The sequence below is a fragment of the Sceloporus undulatus genome, chromosome 1, assembly GCF_019175285.1.
Source record: "Sceloporus undulatus isolate JIND9_A2432 ecotype Alabama chromosome 1, SceUnd_v1.1, whole genome shotgun sequence".
Classification (NCBI taxonomy): domain Eukaryota; kingdom Metazoa; phylum Chordata; class Lepidosauria; order Squamata; family Phrynosomatidae; genus Sceloporus; species Sceloporus undulatus.
This window is the reverse complement of record NC_056522.1, coordinates 284265108-284285761: the sequence shown is the minus strand read 5'-3', so window position 1 is coordinate 284285761 and position 20654 is coordinate 284265108. Positions and strand designations below refer to the sequence as shown.

At 41.2% G+C, this 20654-nt stretch overlaps 1 protein-coding gene across 5 annotated transcripts in view; it reads left to right on the top strand.

The window, feature by feature from the left end:
* PRRG4 (proline rich and Gla domain 4) overlaps window positions 1-19716 on the top strand; it is a 56983-nt gene extending 37267 nt beyond the window's left edge. For 4 of the 5 annotated variants that reach the window (XM_042472452.1, XM_042472479.1, XM_042472469.1 and 1 more), the window contains exons 2-6: window positions 2328-2440; window positions 9081-9244; window positions 11135-11183; window positions 12557-12689; window positions 18491-19716. In XM_042472452.1, coding sequence (XP_042328386.1) covers window positions 2328-2440; window positions 9081-9244; window positions 11135-11183; window positions 12557-12689; window positions 18491-18710 — 679 coding nt within the window. In that variant the 3' untranslated portion in view covers window positions 18711-19716. Of the gene's footprint in view, window positions 1-344; window positions 491-2327; window positions 2441-9080; window positions 9245-11134; window positions 11184-12556; window positions 12690-18490 lie in introns of those variants that run through there. The other variant, XM_042472460.1, reaches the window with a different exon arrangement.
* Window positions 19717-20654: the final 938 nt, after the last annotated feature.

Genomic DNA, 20654 nt, shown 5'->3' with positions numbered 1-20654 from the left:
TGATGATGATGATGATGATGATGATGATGATGATGATGATGATGATGATGATGATGATGATGTTCCTCCTGGGCAGAAGGCTGAGAGGGATGACAGAGAAGGAGGACCTCTGCTCAGCCTGGCTTGGCTTTACCCAAAGGGAGAGGAGTGGAAGGAAGGTTGCTGGTGTGCAATTTTGGGAAGAAGTGCAAGCCAAGCTTGCAAACATGGGACCTCCCTTCCAAAGTTTGCTGAGCATCTGCTGGCTGAAAGAGGCCCCCTCTCTCCTCTGGCTTGTAATTGAAGCCTGGGCTGCTCTTCCTGATCCAGGTGGGTGGCTACCTTCCAGGAAGGCGGCAACCAAGTGAGCTCATCATCATCAGAGTCTGGCTCCTTTGGCAGGACCTGGGCTGGGTCCCTAGGAGAGAGAACTCTGGGGCTGGTGGCTCCCCAAGGAGCCTGGCTTGATTGGGAAGGAAGAGGGAGCCAGACACCAGGAAGGTGGACCCAGGTAAGCCCAGGAAGAAGGAGTCCCTTCTGAGCCAGAGGGAGGGAGGGAGGAGAGATCTTGCCTGCAATCTTTTGTTAGGAAAATCGATAGAGAAGGGGGACCAGGGTCCAAAACTCACTGCAGAAATAATCCAGTTTGAGACCTCTTTAACTGCCCTGGCTCAGTGCTAGGAGATCCTGGGAATTGTAGTTTATTGTTGCACCAAGACAAAGAAGACTCAGTGTCTCACAAAACTACAGTTCCCTGAATTCCCTAGCATTGAGACAGGACAGTCAAATCGGTCTCAGACTGGATTATTTCTGCAGTGTGTTTTGGAACCAAAGGTCCTACCCACAAAGGAGGACAAGGCACCGCAGAAGGGAGGGCTTTCCAGGGGGAAAAAGGGAGGACATGACCAAAATTTTCCACTTCTGATGGGGTCCATATGAAGTAAAAGCGAGTGCTTGGAAATAAATGCAGTGTAACTGGATCTCACTCCCTAATGTGCTGGGTGTCCTAACTGCAAAATAGGACAAAGCACCACAAAAATAGAGGACGTCCCAAAAAAATATAGGACATGACCAAATAAAAGCAAAGGAGAACCTAGCCAGCAAGTCTTTTTGTTGTTGTAGTGTTGTTGTTGTGTGCCTTCAAGTGGTTTCTGACTTAGGGCGACCCTAAGGCTACCCTATCATGGGGGTTTCATGGGACGTTTCTTCAGGGGGGTTGCCATGGCCATCCCCTGAGGCTGAGAGAGTGTGACTTGCCCAAGGTCACCCAGTGGGTTTTTACCCTTGAGCGAGGATTTGAAGCCTGGTCTCCAGAGTCATAGTCCAGTGTTCAGACCACTACACCAGCAAGCCTAGAAACAATAAAATCTCAAAAAGCTGCAGGCCATTTGACCAAAACCGTGGGGAGACTGGGCCTTTTACATTGAAGGTCTTCCAGTAGTGGGGTTGTATTTCAAGTGGTTTAGTATCATTTGGATAAGGCCGGTCCAAATTCCTTTTGGTGGTGCTGGATTAAGCTTTGGTGGACATCTAAGAATGGATGTTTGCAAAAACTTGTGCCTCTGCAGGTGAATATTTAGTTAGTTGGTTTGAAGATACAGTACTCAGATTAGGATTAGGAGCTATTCAGGCTCATAAAACTGGCTTTTGAAGGTCAAGTGTATGTTATGAAGAGGTGCTGTTTTTTTTTTAAGTTGTTGTTGCTGTTGTGTGCCTTCAAGTCATTTCCTATTTATAGCAACCCTAAGGCAACCATATCACAGGGTTTTCTTGGCAAATTTCTTCAGAGGAGGTTTGCCATTGCCATCCTCTCAGGCTGAGAGAGTGTGACTTGCCCAGGGTCACCCAGTGGGTTTTCATGGCCGAGCCAGAATTTGAGCCCTCATCTCCAGAGTCATAGCCCAATGCTCAAACCACTATGCCAGGCTGGCTCTCAAAGGGGGGGGGGGGGATTAAAAAGATGGATCCAGTTTTTTTAAAAACATCCAGGGTGAAAAGGAGCGGAGGTTAAAAAAATACAGAGTGTATTTCAAGTCCTTGTCCATACTTTTGAGAACACTCAGATGAGACCCAAACATGTACAATCTTGTCTTTATCTCAAACGGTGACTCTCTTTCCTTCTGACAGGCCTTAGTTTCAACTCCTGGGGACAATCCGTGTAATTAATCTTATGCAACCATGATGATGGACGTGCTAGACTGGTTTGTGGGAGGCTTACCACCCATTTCTGATGGAACATTCATCGAAATGTCTTGTGAAAACTTTTGTATGATGTTGACTGCAGTCAGTCAGTTCATTTTTAAAGTCTGTTAGTGACTAATTTACTGTATTTACAAATCTCTTGACAGATTCCAGGTTATGTTATTTTTTTCTGTGTTGCTGCATCATTTCCTGCGAACACTGCTTGCATTTCCTCACAACTCGAGACAATCAAGGGAATCAAGGAATGTGATGAGAGGCGGTAAGTTTTTTATATATATAAGAAGCACTGTGTAAAACAAAACTCTTTGTTTTCATCAGCTTAAGAATTGAGGTTCTGTTCTCAGTGTAGTTTGTTGTTGTTGTTTACCTTCAAATCATTTCTAATTTATGTTGACCCTAAGGAGACCCTATCATGGCGTTTTCTTGGCAAGTTTCTTCAGACTGTGTTTGCCATTGCTGTCCTCTGAGGCTGAGAGAGTGTAAGTTTCCCAAAGTCATCCAGTAGGCTTATATGGCTGAGCCAGGATTCAAACCCTGGTCTTCAGAGTCCTAATCCAATGCTCAAACCACTACACCATGCTCCAAATTGTAATTTATACATTTTAATCTTCCTTCATGCTGGAGAGGTGAGGATAAGGAATCCAGGTATTAGTTCAAATGATGTTTCAGCTGAAGTTCAGGAAGCAAATTATTCTCATGGGGTATAATTTTTTTTAATAAATTATTGCAACTTAAACCAAAAAAACTATGACCCATCACTTTGGATTTTAAACAGTGCATCTGAGGCAATTTCCCTATGTCTGACTTGTTTTACTCAAACAGCTTCACACAGTCAGTAGTATGGGCATAAACACAACAGGACTGTGCTATAATACAAGCTGTATCTGGAATTCATTATTCATCTGTAGCTATACTGGTTAACTGATAGTCTCTACCATCAGTAGTATTGGTAGTCCTCAAAACCTGTTTTGTAGTCCCTGCTTCTTTCTTGATCCCATCAAATGGATGGAGAATTTGTGTAAAATCTCCTCGTGAGGTTTGTGTGCAATCTTCCCATGCAACAATTGCAAGAGAATGCCATTTTTATTTAATCATCTTCTTGTTAAAATTGCTCAGATCAACCTGCCTTTAGGCTCTTTTTCAGTTTTCCCAAACTTGCTTCAGCTTGACACACTTGAATCTCCACCTAACTTGGCAGTGGTTCACTCCCTTTGACACATACTCTTTTTTGACTGTAAATGCTACATTTAACCTTACCTTCCTGTGCCCCTCCTAACCATGGCCCAAGTGACATCACTATCCTGTTCCCCTATGTAGTGTTCAATTGTTTAAATGTAGTGTTTAAAGGTGAACAGTGCCAAGGCATTTCAAAGGTTCTGAATGTGAACATGTTCAAAATACTGGAGGAAATTATAATACCATAGAATCATAGAATCATAGAGTTGGAAGAGACCGCACGGGCCCTCCAGTCCAACCCCCTGCCATGCAGGAAATCCAAATCAAAGCAACCCCAACATTAGTTGATTGTTGGCTGCTCTGGTATGGCACAGTACACTGGAAGTGATATCACTTTATGTCACTCCTGTTCACCTTTTCAGACTTTTACCCCATAGTTCTACCACAGTTTACCAGCTGAAGGTTTTGGTACTGAAAAACAGATTACTACAGTTAGTAATAGGGAGCCAGTGTGACAAAGTTTTAACATTGGACTATGACTCATGGAGAGCAGGGTTTGACTCTCTACTCGGCCATGGAAACCCACTGGGTGACCTTGGACAAGTCACACACTCTCAGAAAAACCTGTGATAGGGTCACCATAACTCAGAATGACTTGAAGGCACAATACAACAATAGTTAGGAATATGCTATTTTTGTAAGGAATACTGTTAATAATAAAAGCTTCTTCTTTGTCCTATTATTCTGAGACCAAAGCATTACAGAATCACAGTTTGACAATCCACTATGACTAGAAATGTGGGGAAGTCTCACTGTGAGACCATTACATTTCTATCATGATCTTCTTGCTACCAGTTCTAAGAGTCCCTCCCTCCTCAAATGGTGTTATAAAATGCAGGAAATAATGATATAGTGTTGTAAAATGTTTTCTAGTCTGTGGTTCAAGTTGTGTAATTGCATCAGGATAAGTAGATTTTTAAATGTTAAATGTGTTTTTGGTCTTTTTGTTGAAAGAAGAGTAATAAGAGCCTAAAGACACCATCTTGGAAACTAAGCAAGGTCAGCCCAGATTAATACTTGGATGAGAGACCATAAACGAATACCTGATGCTGTAGGCTATGTTTCAAAAGATGGAACTGGCAAAACCACTTTTGAATAGTCATTACCTAAGAAAACCTGGTGAAAAAAGTATGGGGTTGCCATAAATTGACAGGCAACTTGAAGGTATATGCAGACGTTCTGACATGCAGGAAAAAAGTGAAGGTAGAAACAAGACAGGTTCTAACACTGCAGAAATAATCCAGTTTGACAACACTTTAATTGCCCTAGATCAATGCTGTGGAATTCTGGGAGCTGCAGTTTTGCAAGACATTTAGCCTTCTCAGTTAAGGAGCTCTGGTGCCACAACAAACTGCAGTTCCCAGAATTCTGTAGCATTGAGCCATGGCAAAGTAATGTTAAACTGGTTTATTTCTGCAGTATGGATAGCCTCTACATTGCATACCAGATGATTTCCTCTCTGAAATCCTTCCTGTAAACTGCATCTGAGATTCTTTTTCTCTTTTTGCTATTTGTGTCTTACTGTGTCTTATATAAAGTACTTCTCACCTAGTTTGTGAAATGGGTAGGCCTGAGAGAACACATTATGTAGTTTTTACAGATTCAGCATTAGGGATAAACCTCTGCACAATTAGTTTTAGTAGTAAATTAGTTCTAGGATGCAAGCAATGCTAACATGTACTGAGGTCACATTAGCAAGGCAGGAGACAAGTATGCAGTAGTAAATTATGAAGAGAGGGTGTTTATTATGATAGTTCTTCTGCAGCCACAGTCCCAAGGAGAGACCACAGTGCAGTCAGCTGAGTTGATCCATATCAGCAAACCAGTTCTAGCAGTTTCCATTTCTACCAGAAGCAGATCTTTCCTAAAACTACTGGGATCTTAAATTATCTATTCAGCTCGGAGCCATTGTAAAATACTTTACATTACAAGAGAGAGATTGAGATTGAGATTCACAGCAATACAGGTGTGTATGTGTGCCTTCAAGTCACCTGGCAACCCTATGCATTTCATAGGGTTTTCTTAGGCAAGGAATATTTACGTGGTTTTGCAAGTTCCTTCCTCTGAAATATAGCCTACAACATCTAGTGTTTGTTGGTGGTCTTCCTACCAACTACTAATCCAAGCTGACCCTGCTCAGTTTTCCAAGATCAGATGGGTCTTAACAAATAGGGACATAGAAAAATTGCTAAATCAGACCATTGCTTCTATGCTGTGTCAAGTTTCCAGGATTTCAGACAGGAGTCTTCTTAGCTTTACCTGCAGATGCCATGGATTGAAACTTGGACAGATGTAAACCTGTCTAAAACTGGATTGTGGCCATAATGGTGATGGGTATAACACAGACTGTCTTTTCAAATTGCTTTCTAAAATCAAGATGGGATTCCGTGATGACATTTGGTGTCTTTAGGGTATTTAGAGCATAATATATAATGCAGGCATACTTCAGTTTTAAAAAGCCTCAAACAGCGAAGCTCCTTTTTACTAATAATTTTTATCTGCCCTTTCCTCCGCATCTTCACTGAATAGTTTTTAGCAGAATTGGCATTGGGAGGATGATATGGGAGGGCTGGAGAAACACAAACTATCTGTGGCAGTTTTTAGTAGTGTGTCTGCAATTAAAACAGCAATAAATAATAATAATAATAAAATTTTTATTTCTATACCGCCCTTCTAGAAATCAGGGCGGTGTACACCAAGCAATCCATACAATCAAACATATTAAAATACATTAAAACATTACAATAAAAACAAGCAAACTCATGCCAGCTCAACCAGCTGACGAAGGAGGGGAGAGAGAGTATACTGGGGGGTAGAATCAGGGGTCAACCCCTTCTTAAATTGGGCCAGGGAGGTGGCTGAGCAGAGCTCGGCGGGCAGCAAGTTCCAGAGGTTGGGGGCCAAGGTGGTAAAGGCCCTCCTGGTGGTAGTAACTAATCTGACCTCTGGAACTCTTAATAATTGCTGCCCAGTTGATATGAGTGTGCGGGGCGGATTGTACGGAGAGAGGCGGTCCTCCAAGTACCCTGGGCCCAAGCCATTTAGGGCTTTATAGGTAATAACCAACACCTTGTATTGCACCCGGAAGTGAATAGACAGCCAATAAAGGTCTTTAAGCACAGGTGTTATGTGACTGGCCCTGGAAGTACCGGTGACCAGTCGTGCTGCCATATTCTGTACTAATTGCAGCTTCCGGGTATGGTACAAGGGTTGCCCCATGTAGAGCGCATTGCAGAAGTCCAATCGAGAGGTTACCAGAGCGTGTACTACAGTTTCAAGGTCCCTCCGGTCCAGGTAGGGACGCAGCTGGCGTATCAGCCGAAGCTGATAACAGGTGTTCCTGACCGTCGCATCCACCTGAGAAGTAAGATGGAGCAACGAGTCAATAAGCACCCCCAGACTGCGTACTGAGTCCTTCACAGGAAGCGTGAATAAGGCTTTAGCTAGCAAAGAGTGGGATTTTTTCCCCACCAATTCTACTGTACCCAGGGACGTAGCCAGGATTTTGGGAAGGGGGGTCCAGAGTAAGTGCCACCATTATAATGGGGCTTGGGTACTGCAGTGCAGCAGCACATACCATTCATGGTATCTAATGGAAGGGGGGGGCCAGACCCCACGGACCCCCCCCTTGGCTACGACCCTGCTGTACCTGTGTATGCCTGCCTACAACAGGCAAGGTAAACAGCAGCTACCTCCAAAATCTCTTAATGTGTATGTATGGACAATAAAGGAGGGAGTAAAAGAAACCCATTTGGTAGCCTTTGGCAAGTCACATGCTCTCAGCCACAGGAGAAAGCAATGGCAAACCTCCTCTGAGCAAATTTTGCCAAGAAAACCCCATAACAGGGTCACCGTAGGTCATAAGTCAGAAATAACTCAAAGGCACACAACATCAACAACAAACCTATCCCTAGTCATTCCATGTTAATTCTGCATCTGGTACCAAATTTTCTGCTAAAGAAGTAATGCGACATCTACTTTGTTAACTGATTTATATATGTATTATTGCTGGGGATATCCATGTTCCACTCCACTTTACTGCTATAGATAGAATTCCAGCAGAGCATTCCAGAGGAAACAGGGAAAACTGAGGGAGGTGATGATTCATCATCCCTACTAATCCAAAAGTCCAGAGCCTTTCACTCTCAAATCCTGGCTCTACTACACTAGTGCAGGTAACCAGAAGTCTGGGACAAGTAGAATTTAGGGGAGAAAGCTAAAAAAACAAGTGATGGAAGGGGGGGGGGGGGTTTGCAGAGGCTGGATCCAACAAGGGTAAGCTAGCAAAGGTGATCCCAAATAGTGTCCTGTCATCTATAAATTCACTGACAGCATTGGTGGCTGACTCTTTCCATCTAGGAAACTTTTTCCTTTGGAAACTGAAAACTTCATAATTCCAGCTCAGCAATTGTCTCCCTGCAGCTTCAGGGAAGTTGTTTAATTAGTTCTAGATTGCTATCAGTATAACTTTAAGACTAGGAGAGCTTTTTTACATGTACTGTACCTACTTTCTAAATAGTAATGAAGGATATTAAGAATCTGAAACATGTTTATAGAAGAGCAACCAAGACAATCCCTTAATGTGTCTGGAAACCAAGCTTTTTGAGGAATGACTTAGGGAGCTGAGTATGTTTAACTGTTTAACCGAAACAGACAGGCCAAATGATGCAGTTTCCCACCGCATTCAAGGCATAGCGTTTAGATTATGCCCGCCCCCGAACATGGCAGGAAACTGCTCCAGATCAGCATCATTGGGGAAGAACTGGGCCAAAAATGAGAGATAAAATACCTCTCTTTTTGTTGGCCTGTTTGAAAGCAGGTTGTGGCCCAGATTGGGGCCGGGAACATGTGGTTGTCGCAGCCCCAGTGCAAATGGCGCTGGCATGGCCCTGCCTTGGTTTTTTCAGTCTGTCTGTTTCAAGCCTTGGAGAAAAGAAGATTGAGAAGTGATATGATGGTTATCTTTAACTATCAGAAGGGATGCCATATAGAAAAAGGAGCAAGCTTGTTTCTGCTGCTGCACAGACTAGAAATGAACCAATAGATTCATACTAAAAGATGATATTCTACCTAAACATTAGGATGAACTTTTTTACTGTAAGAGCTGTTCAGTAGTGGAATAGTAGAATAGACTGCTTCAGAGAGTGGTGACCTCTCCTTCTTTGGAGGTGTAAACAGAAGTTGGATGGGCTTTAGTTGTGTATTCCTGAATTGTAGGAGGTTGGACTAGATTGCCCTTGTGGTGCCTTCGAACTCAGAGATTCTGTGATTCTGTGAATAACCCAGTCAAGTTATAAAGGGAATCTGTCTCAGACTTCTTTAATACATCCTAAGAATGCTGTGTTGCAACAGTATGTATAAGCCATCAGAACCACCCATTTTCCTGGTACAACTTGTGTAAACATAGGAGGTGTGGAAAATATGTGCTTATGAACTGCATTTGAGAAGGTCCATATTTCCACTGATTCTTATGTGACTTTCTCCACGTGGCTTTAGTTATATGATTCAACTCTTTCTCTCTCTGTGCTTTTTGTGTGTGTTACTGTTACCATGTGTTAACAGAACTACAGATTTTAAGATAATTTACTCCAGTGGTTATGCTAGTGGTTTTTTAAAATGCCATAATTTTGTTTCTGATATAAATGTTGTTTTATTTTTGTTAGTGTTCATCTCAGCAGAGAAAGCCAATCTGTTCATTGGACGGCAGCTCCTATACAACAGATTTGACTTTGAACTATTAACCCAAGGAAATCTTAAAAGGGAATGTTATGAAGAACAATGTAATTTTGAGGAAGCAAGAGAATTTTTTGAAGACACTGAACAAACAGTAATTATTTTACCTATTTATTTTGTTTGTGAAAGAGACATACAAAAAATGAATGCTGAGGACTTCTTTACATACATTTATATCTTTCAGTAAAATGTGCACAACAGCTGATATTGTATGGTCCTAGTAATGAAGGGATGTTGTCTCCTAGATTAGCCCAAGTCTAAACTTTATTCAGTCATGGGAACTAGATGGAAAGTAAATTGTCTAGAACATAAGCAAATATGAAGAAAAGTTCACAAGCAAATCCAGATTCCATCCCCGGCTTTAGTGTTTTATGCCTTCTATTGGTACTAGGTTACAATTAGCTTTCCTATCTCCACATAATGGTTGGGGGAATAGAGTTGCTTCTTGGAACTAACTATACAAGTCTCCCTTATCCAAAATGCTTGGGAACAGAAGTGTCTTGGATTTAGGATTTTTTTAGATGTTGGAATATTTGCATATACATAATGAGATACCTTGTAAATGGGACTCAAGTCTCAACATGAAAATCATGTACACCTTAAACACATAGCCTGAAAGTAATTTCATACATAATATTTTTAATAATTTTGTGTATAAAACAAAAGTTTGTGTACATGGAACCACCAGAAAGCAAAGAGGCCTCTATCTCACACACCCATGTGGACAATTTTGGATTATGGAGTATTTTGGAATTTCAGAATTCCAAATAAGGGATACTCAATCTGTACTGCTGTTTGTTTTGTTGACAAACAAGAACAATTATACTTTTCCAGCACCAAATTATTGTGGCTGTAACAATGTAATATCTGCACAACTGAATTGCTGCCTTGAAAAATGATTTCTGGATCTGGAGCACAATAATTTATTGGATACATATGAAAATGGATTATATGAAAATTATCTAAAATGGCCATAAAACAGAGACTGTGCTAGGGGGTTAAGTGGGTTGTCAAAACTGTCACATTTTGCTCTGGAAGGTAGGATTCAGAAATTGCAGCATTATCAACTGTTCGAACCTTCTACAGTGATTGGGAATCTTTTCTTTTAAAATCTACTGAAATTTGTTTATTTGGGATGATGCTAGAAGCTGGGGAGGTGCCTCTCCTTGCTCTTCAGCAGCACTGCAACAATCAAATTGTGCGATGCTGCTGCACAGCAAGAAAGGAGCACACAGAAGCAGCTCCTTTCTGGGGCACAGTTGCACCGCTGCAAGCCACCAGACACGGCGTGATGATGTTGCAGCTGCGCAGTGCTGTTTGGACACTGCGCTGCTGTGACATCATAGCTGTGTGCGTCGTGTGGATGGTGCTGTGCAGCTGCAACATCCTCGTCACGTGCTAGGGCTGTGTGGTGTGTGCACGCACCGCCCTGAGGCAACCCTAGCACGTCGCCCTGATGCCACAAAGGGCTGGTATGTACCAGGCCATAGTTTCCTGACTTAATTTTGCATTTTGGTTTAAATATATATGTGCTGCATTATATACCAAACGGGAACAGGCAAGGGAGTCTCTTTTTAGATGCAAGTGACACAAAGCTCATTTCTCTTAATTCCACTATGTTAATGAGTCTATTTTAGTTAAGATTAACAACTGGATTTAAGTTTTAGTTCCCAGAAGTTGTAATACATTTACTAGTGTTGCCAACTATCTTCTTTTTATTATGCATTATGCACAGCTAACAATATATTGTCTGATTTAAAAACAATCCATATACTTTGATGCTTGCAAAACTTGAAATTTCAGCCATATTTGTATAAGTGTCAATTTTAACCTCCAAATTCAAGCCAGAATTAATCATGTGCAACTGTTGTGATTTCAGAAAATGTACATTCTTAATTGTTTGGAGGATGGTGGTTGGGTTTTCTGTGTGTGTGTGTGTTCCTGTAAAACCCTTCAGGCATATTCTTTTTATTTATTCTCTTAGAACACTTTCTGGAATGAATATACAACTAGGGGGCCTGGCTCAAAGACAGGTGAGTCAAAATCACAATAGACCTTGCATATACTAATCTTTTTTTATTTACAGTCCTATATTCAGAATTCCTTTGACTCCATGTAGGAAAGCATCATGTTTTATACCTTCTTTCTTTAATTAAAGGGCAAGGATTTGCTCCTGTTGCAGAATAGAAACTTGAATTTTTTTGACAAACTAAAGCAAGGGTGGGCAATTGCAGTCTAAGGAACTCTGGAGGGCCATAGTTTCCCATCCTTTCCTCAGTGGATTTGAAGGGAAATAGAAGACCTAGCACTCTGATTAAATGCATTTAGATCACACATACCACATGGCACATTTACAGAGTGCATGCTGTTTCTCTGATGGCCATACAATAGATTGGGGGAGTCCCACAGAGAAGGTACCAAATTACAGTGTTCTGCATTGCCTTTCCTAACCTGAACTGAACAATCATGTCTCTACATGGATGGTTCAGTGTGAAAAACACTGTGATTGACTACCTTCTCTTTTCATTACTTAGTTGCAGGCATGGGAAAGAATGTGCTCATAAGCTGGTAATTTTAGACCATTCCCTGTCCTTTCTTTTACAATGTATGGCTTGACTCAGTCACATCAGAGGTGTGGAATGTGTGGTTTTCCAGATGTTGTTGAACTACAACACTCTTCTGCTATACCAAACATAGCCAGTGATGAGGGATGATGAGTGCTGCAATCCAAAACCTCAAAAGAGTCACACATTCCTGATTTTCCTGGAACTGTTTATTTGGTTAGCATGTGGCATACATTGAAGTTGAATATTTGTGTCAGTCACCCAGACCTCTGGTTATGTTGATTATTTTTTATGAATGAATGTGAGGAAATATTGCCTTCTTCATTTCCTATCAATTTGTTGTTTAATACACTCTGGCGATTCAGTCCAAAAGGCTCTGTTCAGTAAAGACTGGGTCTTGATGTGATAAGCATAATGTGTATCTTATTATTAGAGTAGATAGGGAAGGTTAATATAAAAGAATAGTTCTCAGTCTTTAATTTTCCAAATATTTTGGACTTCAGCTCCTAAAATCCCTGACCACTAATTTTTTTTAATGCTGCCTTAAATCCCATATTGGGAAAAAGATAAGATATAAATTCACTATATGAATAAATAAATGTTGTTAGGGCTTCTGGGAATTAAAGTTCAAAACATCTGGAGGGGCAAAGGCTGAAAACCAGTGCTATAAAGAGATTTTATTTATAGATCTATGGAATAAATTAGGAACAGTATCATATGTTAACTTTGACAAACTAGCTCAAGCATCTTGAGTACTACACAGTTTAAAATGTTACCTGGAATAGATAAAGAAACAATGCAATATTTAAATACAAATTAATTTTTATTCTAATTTTTTACAGGTGGGCAAGCACTAGAGAAGATGGATGTTATAGGACTTTTGACTGGGCTTATTGCATTTGGAGTGCTACTGGTTATAACTGGATTACTAATTTATTATCTATGCCAAAAAAGGTGCAAACCAACACTGACAGGGTAAGGAATTAAATATTGAAATTACTATCCCTGTGTTCATTGTGTACACTGTTGGCATAAAAGCTCAGCACTCTAGACCAGGGGTCGGCAACCCCCGGCCCGTGGGCCGGATGCGGCCCGCAGAGGCGGCAGGACCAGCCCCAGCCCGGTCCTGCTGCCGCTGCCGCCGCCTCCTCCTCCTCCACCACCTCCTCCTCCTGGGCCGCGCGACCGTGCTGCCCTCCTCCTCCTCCACCGCTTGGAGGAAGAAGAGGAGGGCCGCGCGGCCTGGGGCAGAGGAGGCAAAGGGGGAAGCCCCGCGCCGCCCTCCCTGCCTCCCCGCGCGAGCCCACGCTGCCCACCTCCTTCTCCTCTGCCTCCTCCGCTCCGCCCCCTGGTTGCGTGGCGCATGGAGGAGGGGGGAGGAGGAAGAGGGGGAGGGGGAGAAGAAAGAAGAGGAGGGGGAGCAGAAGGAGGAGGAGGAAGAGGAGGAGGGGGAGCAGAAGGAGGAGGAGGAGGAGGAGGAAGAGGAGGGGGAGGAGGAGAAGAAAGAAGAGGAGGAAGAGGAGGGGGGAGCAGAAGGAGGAGGAGGAGGAGGGGGAGCAGAAGGAGGAGGAGGAAGAGGAGGACGGAAGAGGTGGTGAGTGGCCAGAGGCCTCAAGGTTTTTTAAATTTTTATTTTGGGTGCTTTTAATGCTAACAAGTCTCCCTTGTTTTGACAGTGATAGTATGATGATGATGATGATGTTGATGATGATGATATGAGTCAGCTTGAGAGGCATGCATGCACTGTTTCTGAAGCCAAGAGAGTGTGACTTTCCAAAGTGCCTTTTCTGTGTGTTTTTGGTTCTTTAATGGTGATATTGATATCAGAAAGCCTCTGAGGCATGGTCAATGTAAATTGCTGTGATTTTTACAAACTCATGCGCAGTGAAGAAAAACCACAGTCCCTTGACCAAGTATACACTTCTGAGAAGTACACTTGGTGCAAGAACTGTGAAACCACCTTGACATGTTCAATGTGCATAGCCATGTGAACCCATGTTCAGTGTGAAACCCAAAGAGTTTGGTTATGCAATAAGCCTCTGAAATATGCAAGAGGCCATCTTAAGTAAAGCCTTGTTCAATGCCCAAATGTGCTGTTTGGAATGGGGGGGGGGGGTTGGCCAGAAAGGGAAGTACATTCTGCCATCGTCTAGGAATAATGCCCAAAATATCCTCCCTTTTTATCATGCCTAAGAAACATGCATTATATAACTTTTTTAAAAATCATCAATTTTTCCATGTCCTCCATTTAAAAATGTGTCTACCTTTGAAATGTTGTCCTAATTCTTAATTATTTTAAATTATTTATTTTCCCCCCCCCCATTGTCTGGAGGACACCAACCCGGCCCCCGGCTCAAAAAGGTTGCCTACCCCTGGTCTAGACAAAGTGCTGCATGGCTGTATGTATGTATTTCTTTCCTGCATTTGCCAGTCATGTCCTGATAGGATTTATAGTGTTCAATAGCTCTATATATGGAGGGACCCATAGATAGAGCTACGTATATATGGCTATGTTATAGCTATATATAATACTGTGTTATAGTGCTATGATTCCTATTATTATACATTCTTTATTACAGTCAAAGACCAGCATCAATATAAAATATAACATAAAAAATAAAATAATACACATAAAAAGATTGCTTGGGATAAAAATCTGCCAACTAGAAATGTAAATAATTCATTTCCTTTACAGTGCTATGATTCCAGTTATAGCACTATGATTCCACTAGTTGCATCCTTTGGAACCAATATGCTTTTAATAATATCTGTATTTTAATACAGAGCCCTAGTGGCGCAGTGGTTAAATGCCTGTACTGCAGCCACTTAACTCACAAACCATAAAGTTGTGAGTTCAATACTAGCAAAAGGGCTCAAGCTCGACTCAGGCTTTCATCCTTCCAAGGTCGCTAAAATGAGTACCCAGATTGTTGGGGGCAATTAGTTTACACTTTGTAAACTGCTTAGGGAGTGCTTAAGTCACTGATAAGTGGTATAGAAATGTACTTGCTATTGCTATTGCTATTATGAAATATTTTTTTAAAGAAGCAATCCTGGTATTACTTTTGCTTCCCTTTGTCAAATAGTTTATGATTTAAAAATAATATGTACAGCATTTTTAAGTGCTGGAGTTCAGGATAGAATAAAAGAGTAAAGGTCTAAAGACAATGTTAGTCCTGCTTTAGGTAGACCATTGAAATGAACATCACTGATTTCAGTGAGTCTATTCTAGGAAGGGATAACAATGGATTTAGCACAAAATTCGGAATTTACAGTGATAGGGAATTATAAACTGTGTGCATGTGTCTTCAAGTTGCCTGTTGGCTTATGGTGATGCCAGGAATTTCATAGGGTTTTTTTAGGCAAGCAGTAGTCAGAGATGGTTTTGCCAATTCCTTGCTCTGAAATATAGCTTAAGTAAAGTTAAAGGAGCCAGCATTGTCGGAGACTACTCTGTGATCATGTGGTCAGCATGATTGCACAGGACGCTGTTTAACTTCCCATTGGAGTGGTACCTATTTATCTACTTGCATTTGCATGTTTCAAACTGGGACTAGTGACTGGAGCTCACCCCATCATGTGGTACCTGGGCCTCAAACTGTCAACCTGCTGATCCAGAGTCAGTGTCTTAACCACTTGAGCCACCGCATTCCTCGATATATATAAAAATATATAAATCCTTAGAAATATAGGTAACAGCATATGATATTTGTTGGTGGACCTGCATCTAAGTATTAATCAGAGTTGATCCTGCTCAGCTTCCAAGATTTGATGGGATCAGGTGCATTAACAAATGGGGACATAGAAAAATTGCTAAATTAGACAACTGGTCTGTTTAGCTCAGTATTGCTTCTGTGCTGACTGGTGTCAAGTTTCCAGGGCTTCTTAGCTTCAGTTATTGATCCCATGGATTGAATTTAGGACAGATGTAAACCTATCTAAAATTGGATTGTGGCTATAATGATGACGGTTATAACACAGACTGTTCTTTCAGGTTGCTAATTTATGCCTGGTTGCTAATTACACAATTGTAAATGTATGTCAGTGACAGTAATATGTGTGTGTGTATGTTTAATCCTTCAGAATTCTTGTGGCCTGATATCTTTGGTGGCTTAAGAAAGCATGACAGCTTTAGAAACTTGTTCCTGGATATTAAGCAACAGCATTCAGTGCCTACCAGTGCAGACAATTTTTTTCATAATTGGGAATTTGAAAGATAATTTTATGAGAAATGCTCCAAATTAACCACAGGCAAACCTTAAAACTATGACACTGAATACCCACAGAATACTCCCCACTCCACCCCGTCTCTGAAACACTTTGTAAAATAACTTGCCCAGTTCTTTAAGTTGTGGAGGGGACTCATCCACATAGCATACACTATCTCACAATAAGTTTTTTTGTGCATACTACTTTTGCCATATTTTCTTCATCCAGATTAGTTGGGTCTTTTTACTGTAGAAGGTCTTCATTCTATTAAGCAGGCAGCTGTCACCTGCCAAAAAAAGAGTACCCATAAGGGGAAAGGAAGTGTTCAATTTAATCTCTTGCTTGTGTGGAGGCCAAAAAGCTAAGTCCTGCCTTTGAGTACTGTATCTACTGACAGACCATTGTGGTGTTGGAATGTGACTGTTGTGGCATCACTGCATGTGACCAAGGCACGTTTTTGTAAAGTATCTCATTTCATGCAATCTATCCTTGTGCCATTTTTGTTCTTAAGCATCTTTGAGTTGACCTCACTTCATGGCAATCCCATGAATGACGCATCTCCAAGCTCGCTGTCCTCAACTGCTCTTCTGAGGTCCTATAGGCTCAGGGACATGGCCTCCTTGATTGAATCTATCCATCTAGAACAGCAGTTCTCAACCTTTCACAGGGATCACCTAAGACCATTGGAAAACGCATATTTCCGATGGTCTTAGGAACTGAGACACCGAGACGCAATTTTATGGTTGGGGGTCACCACAACATGAACTGTATTAAAGGGATGCAGCATTAGACAGGTTGAGAACCACTGATCTAGAATATGGCCTTCCTCTTTTTCTGTTACCCTCCACCTTTCCTAGCATTATTGTCTTTTCCAGTGAGTTATATCTTCTTGTTATGTGGCTGAAATACAACAGCCTCAGTTTGGTCATCTTGGATTCCAATGAGAGCTCAGGCTTGATCAGCTCTAGGACTCATTTGTTTGATACTCTGGCCCTCCATCGTATCCTTTGCAGTCTTCTCCAGCACCACATCTCAAATGAGTTGATTTTCTTTCTATCTGTTTTCTTCACTGTCCAGCTCTTGCCTGATAGGGAATATAATAACTTGGACCATCCATGCTTTAGTTTTTGGCTTTGTATCTTTGGTTTTGTCTAGTTCTTTCATAGCTGTCCTCAGTTCTAATCTTCTTCCCATTTCTTGACTTCAGTCTTCAGTCTAATATCTTCCTCCTGTCTTATGCTGACCTGTGTGCCTTAGTACAATAACATCCAAAATTCACAAAAACGTGATACCTTTATTTGGCCTACCAAAATGCTTTCAGTTGGCCAAATAAAGATATCACTGTTTTGTAGTTTTTGGATGTCATTGTATTTTGCTATAAGTCCAATATGGCTACCCCTGAATGTTTTCTATATGACTCAGGATACTGAAAACTGCTTACTTATAAAGTCCTAAACAGTTTAGGCCAAGATATCTGGAAGATGACTCTTCCTGTGTGAACCTACCCATAGTTTTAAGCTCTTCCTCAAAATCCCTTTCATCTATCAATCCAACAGAAGAGGCTGGGACAGAAAAGGCCCTCTCTGTGGAATGTTCTCACTAAGGAAGTTTAGACTAGCCCTTCTTTGTTCATTTTCTAGTGGACATTTAAAAACAGCATCATGCAAAAAAACAAAACAAAAAACCTGAGTATTTAAAATGTATCCACTCTGTTTACCTCTTTCTCCTAATTCTGTTTTACTGTGTTTACATTTTTTCCATTGTTTTAAAAAGTATTAGACCTTTTATAATAATGTGAAAACTTTTTACAACGATGTTTATCACACTATGCTCTTAAAGAGCTACTATTCCAGTGTGACTCCTCTAGCAGCCTCCTGTTGCATGCTGGGATTGGCAGTTTTAAGGAGCTGAACTTCTCTGCCTGAGAATTCTAAATACCCCTCCTTAAAACTGCCAATCCCAGCATGCAACAGGAGGCAGCTAGAGGAGTCACACTGGAATAGTACCTCTTTAAGAGCATAGTGTGATAAACATCAACGTTTTCATTTTAAGTCACCTTAGAGATGCTGTCATAGAATTCTAGAGTTGGAAGAGACCACAAGAGCCATCCAGCCCAACCCCCCCTGCAGGAACTTACCATCAAAGCGCGCACGCACTCACTCACCCTGACAGATGGCCATCCAGCCTCAGTTTAAAAACCTGCAGAAAAGGAGACTCCACTTTTGAGTTGGTAATTGGGCCAAAAGGCAACTCCATCATTACATGAAAGATAAATTCAGAACAGGCTATCCTAGAACAAAATATCCCAGCAAGAAAGATTACTCATACTATATTCTGTGGGAATCACTGTATTTCTGCCTTTGGTGAGAAAAAAAAGTAAAGCACTAACTATTGAAAAGAATATACCCTTTCGTAAAACCCTGTTGCAGGTGGACAGGTGTTTGAGCTCTCTTATCTAGAAAACATGTTTGGACTATTGTGCTTGGCCCATCACAGATTTGGGAAAGGCTGTCTACCAGCTGTTTAAATCATCATGTCATTTTATCAAAATTGTACTTTTATTTTAGGCACCCAAGCTGCAGGAGGCACAACTCTTCCATCATCTTTCAAAGACGTGAAGAATTGCCCTTAACGTCTCTCTCTCCGCATTCAGAACATATAGGACTGCCAACTTATGAACAAGCCGTGGCACTCAGAAGCAATTACGATGCTCCACCGCCACCATATCCAGGCCCTCCAGGAGGTTTTAAAATGTTCAAGAAATCATTCTCACTTCCTGCTCCTTAATTAAAAAGCATGGCTTGTGCAATGGTTGAGAATTACTCTTGTCTAAAAGAAGATGTATTGCTGAAATGCTGCAGCATTGTGTTCACTTCAGGAGCCTTTCACGGTATGAAAGGGATATAGCTCTTCAGCATGCCGAAGAGGAAGTGAAGTGTGTCAGGTGAACAAGAAAACCATCCTTCTGCAATGGATGAAAGACTCCTTTTGTTATGCTTCTCTTTAGGTGCTAAGAACTGTATTGAACTTGGCTGACATGCATTTTGAGCCACTCACTGAACTGATATACCACTTTTCCTGTCCCTCAGTTTCAGCTTCAGTTTTAAAAATACAGTTGTCAATTGGTGTTTTTAATTATCATTGCAATAAGTGATAAAATAGGAATGGCTGTATGCTTGCTCTAATCTATTTTCAGTCACAAAGAAATAAATAGCAGCCTGTTAACATTTCAGTTCCCAGAATACTCCAAACAACTTTTAATCTACATTTTCCACTTTAATGGTCTACCAGCAAACAGCTCTAAAATTATAGCCCTGTGTCAGCACACTTTCTTTTCTTTTGTCACTCAATACCCATTAAATTACAGATCTTAAGGATGAGACCTGTTGATTGCCTTTTATGTTTGTGAATAAGAAATGCTTTATCAGACTAAAGCTCCATTTAATTTAATACTCTGTCTGAAGCAATAGCTAGCCAGAGAAGCGCTTAAGAGCAGGAAGGGGGAAGCTCCTGTCAAGACTAGCTTAGACAAATCCTATGAAACCAAAACATTCATTCACAAACAACCTCTAAAAATCTTGGCCCATTATATTATTGGAACAAATCAAGTTCAGCCTGAAAATTGAGGATGGGAGTTGGTAAAATATTCAGTGCAAAAATACAATTTAAATTACAGAAGTTTTAAAATTCTTTATAAAATTGAGTACCAACATTTGTAGGTTTGACTTTTGCAGATTTTATTAAACACGGGTTATTTGCTGTTGCCTCTGCTGCTGCCCAACAATATTTTTAATAGGGACTGGAAGCCTTGGCCCCAACGGGCCAAAATAAAGCTACTTCAGGTCACTTTGGAGGTGTGCTGTTTAAATGATGCATGTGGCTTCCAGCCATGCCAAAGCCATGCTCCAGTCCTAAGGACTGGAGCGCAGCTTTGGTGCAGCTTCTGGCCTCTTAAGATGCGTGTGTCATTTAAACAGCATACCTCCAAAGTGACCCGAAGCAGCTTTATTTTGGCCTGTCTGTTCAGGCCCTAAGAAACTGCAAACCTAAGTCCCTATTGAAAATGGTGTAGCTCAGCACCAGCCTCACCAACTCCCCCAGCATGTTAAAACGCATAGATATTTTATATAAGAAAAGTGGATGCTAGTGAAAGAAAAATATCATCCCAAAATGCATTATGGAAGAAGACTTCAAGTGGTCTCTAGAAGATTCAAGACGTTTTTGCTTACTAAGACCTGGTTGTTTCATTTGCATGTGCGTATTGTTAGTTTTGGATAAAAAGTTTGCTGAAACGTTGAACTGCGCTTCAATTTTTATGTTGTGCAAACCTGTCCCCTTCTTTCCATGTTATTTCTACCATTAGTACCAAATTTTCATGCCCAGATACACATCTATTTTATTAACCATGTATACCTGTATAATTAAGATACTAGACTCACGGCCAAAGAAGAGGGGGGAAACCCAGCGTGATTACAGTTTAGGCAGTTTGCTGAAAAGACAATAAAGATAAATTGGTCATATGTTAATTGTTATGTGTGTATTTTTGTTTAAGTGGCCTGTTACCGAGCCAAAATCCAAGTTGCTTGAGGTCTCTTTGGAGGTCTGCTATTTAAATGATGAGTGTCCTAAGGCCGGAGAGTTTGCGCAAAGCACACTCCATCTACGCCCCGGAGGCGCGTGGTGCAGCTTTCCGGTTTTAGATGCTGCATCAATTAAACATCTACCTCCAAA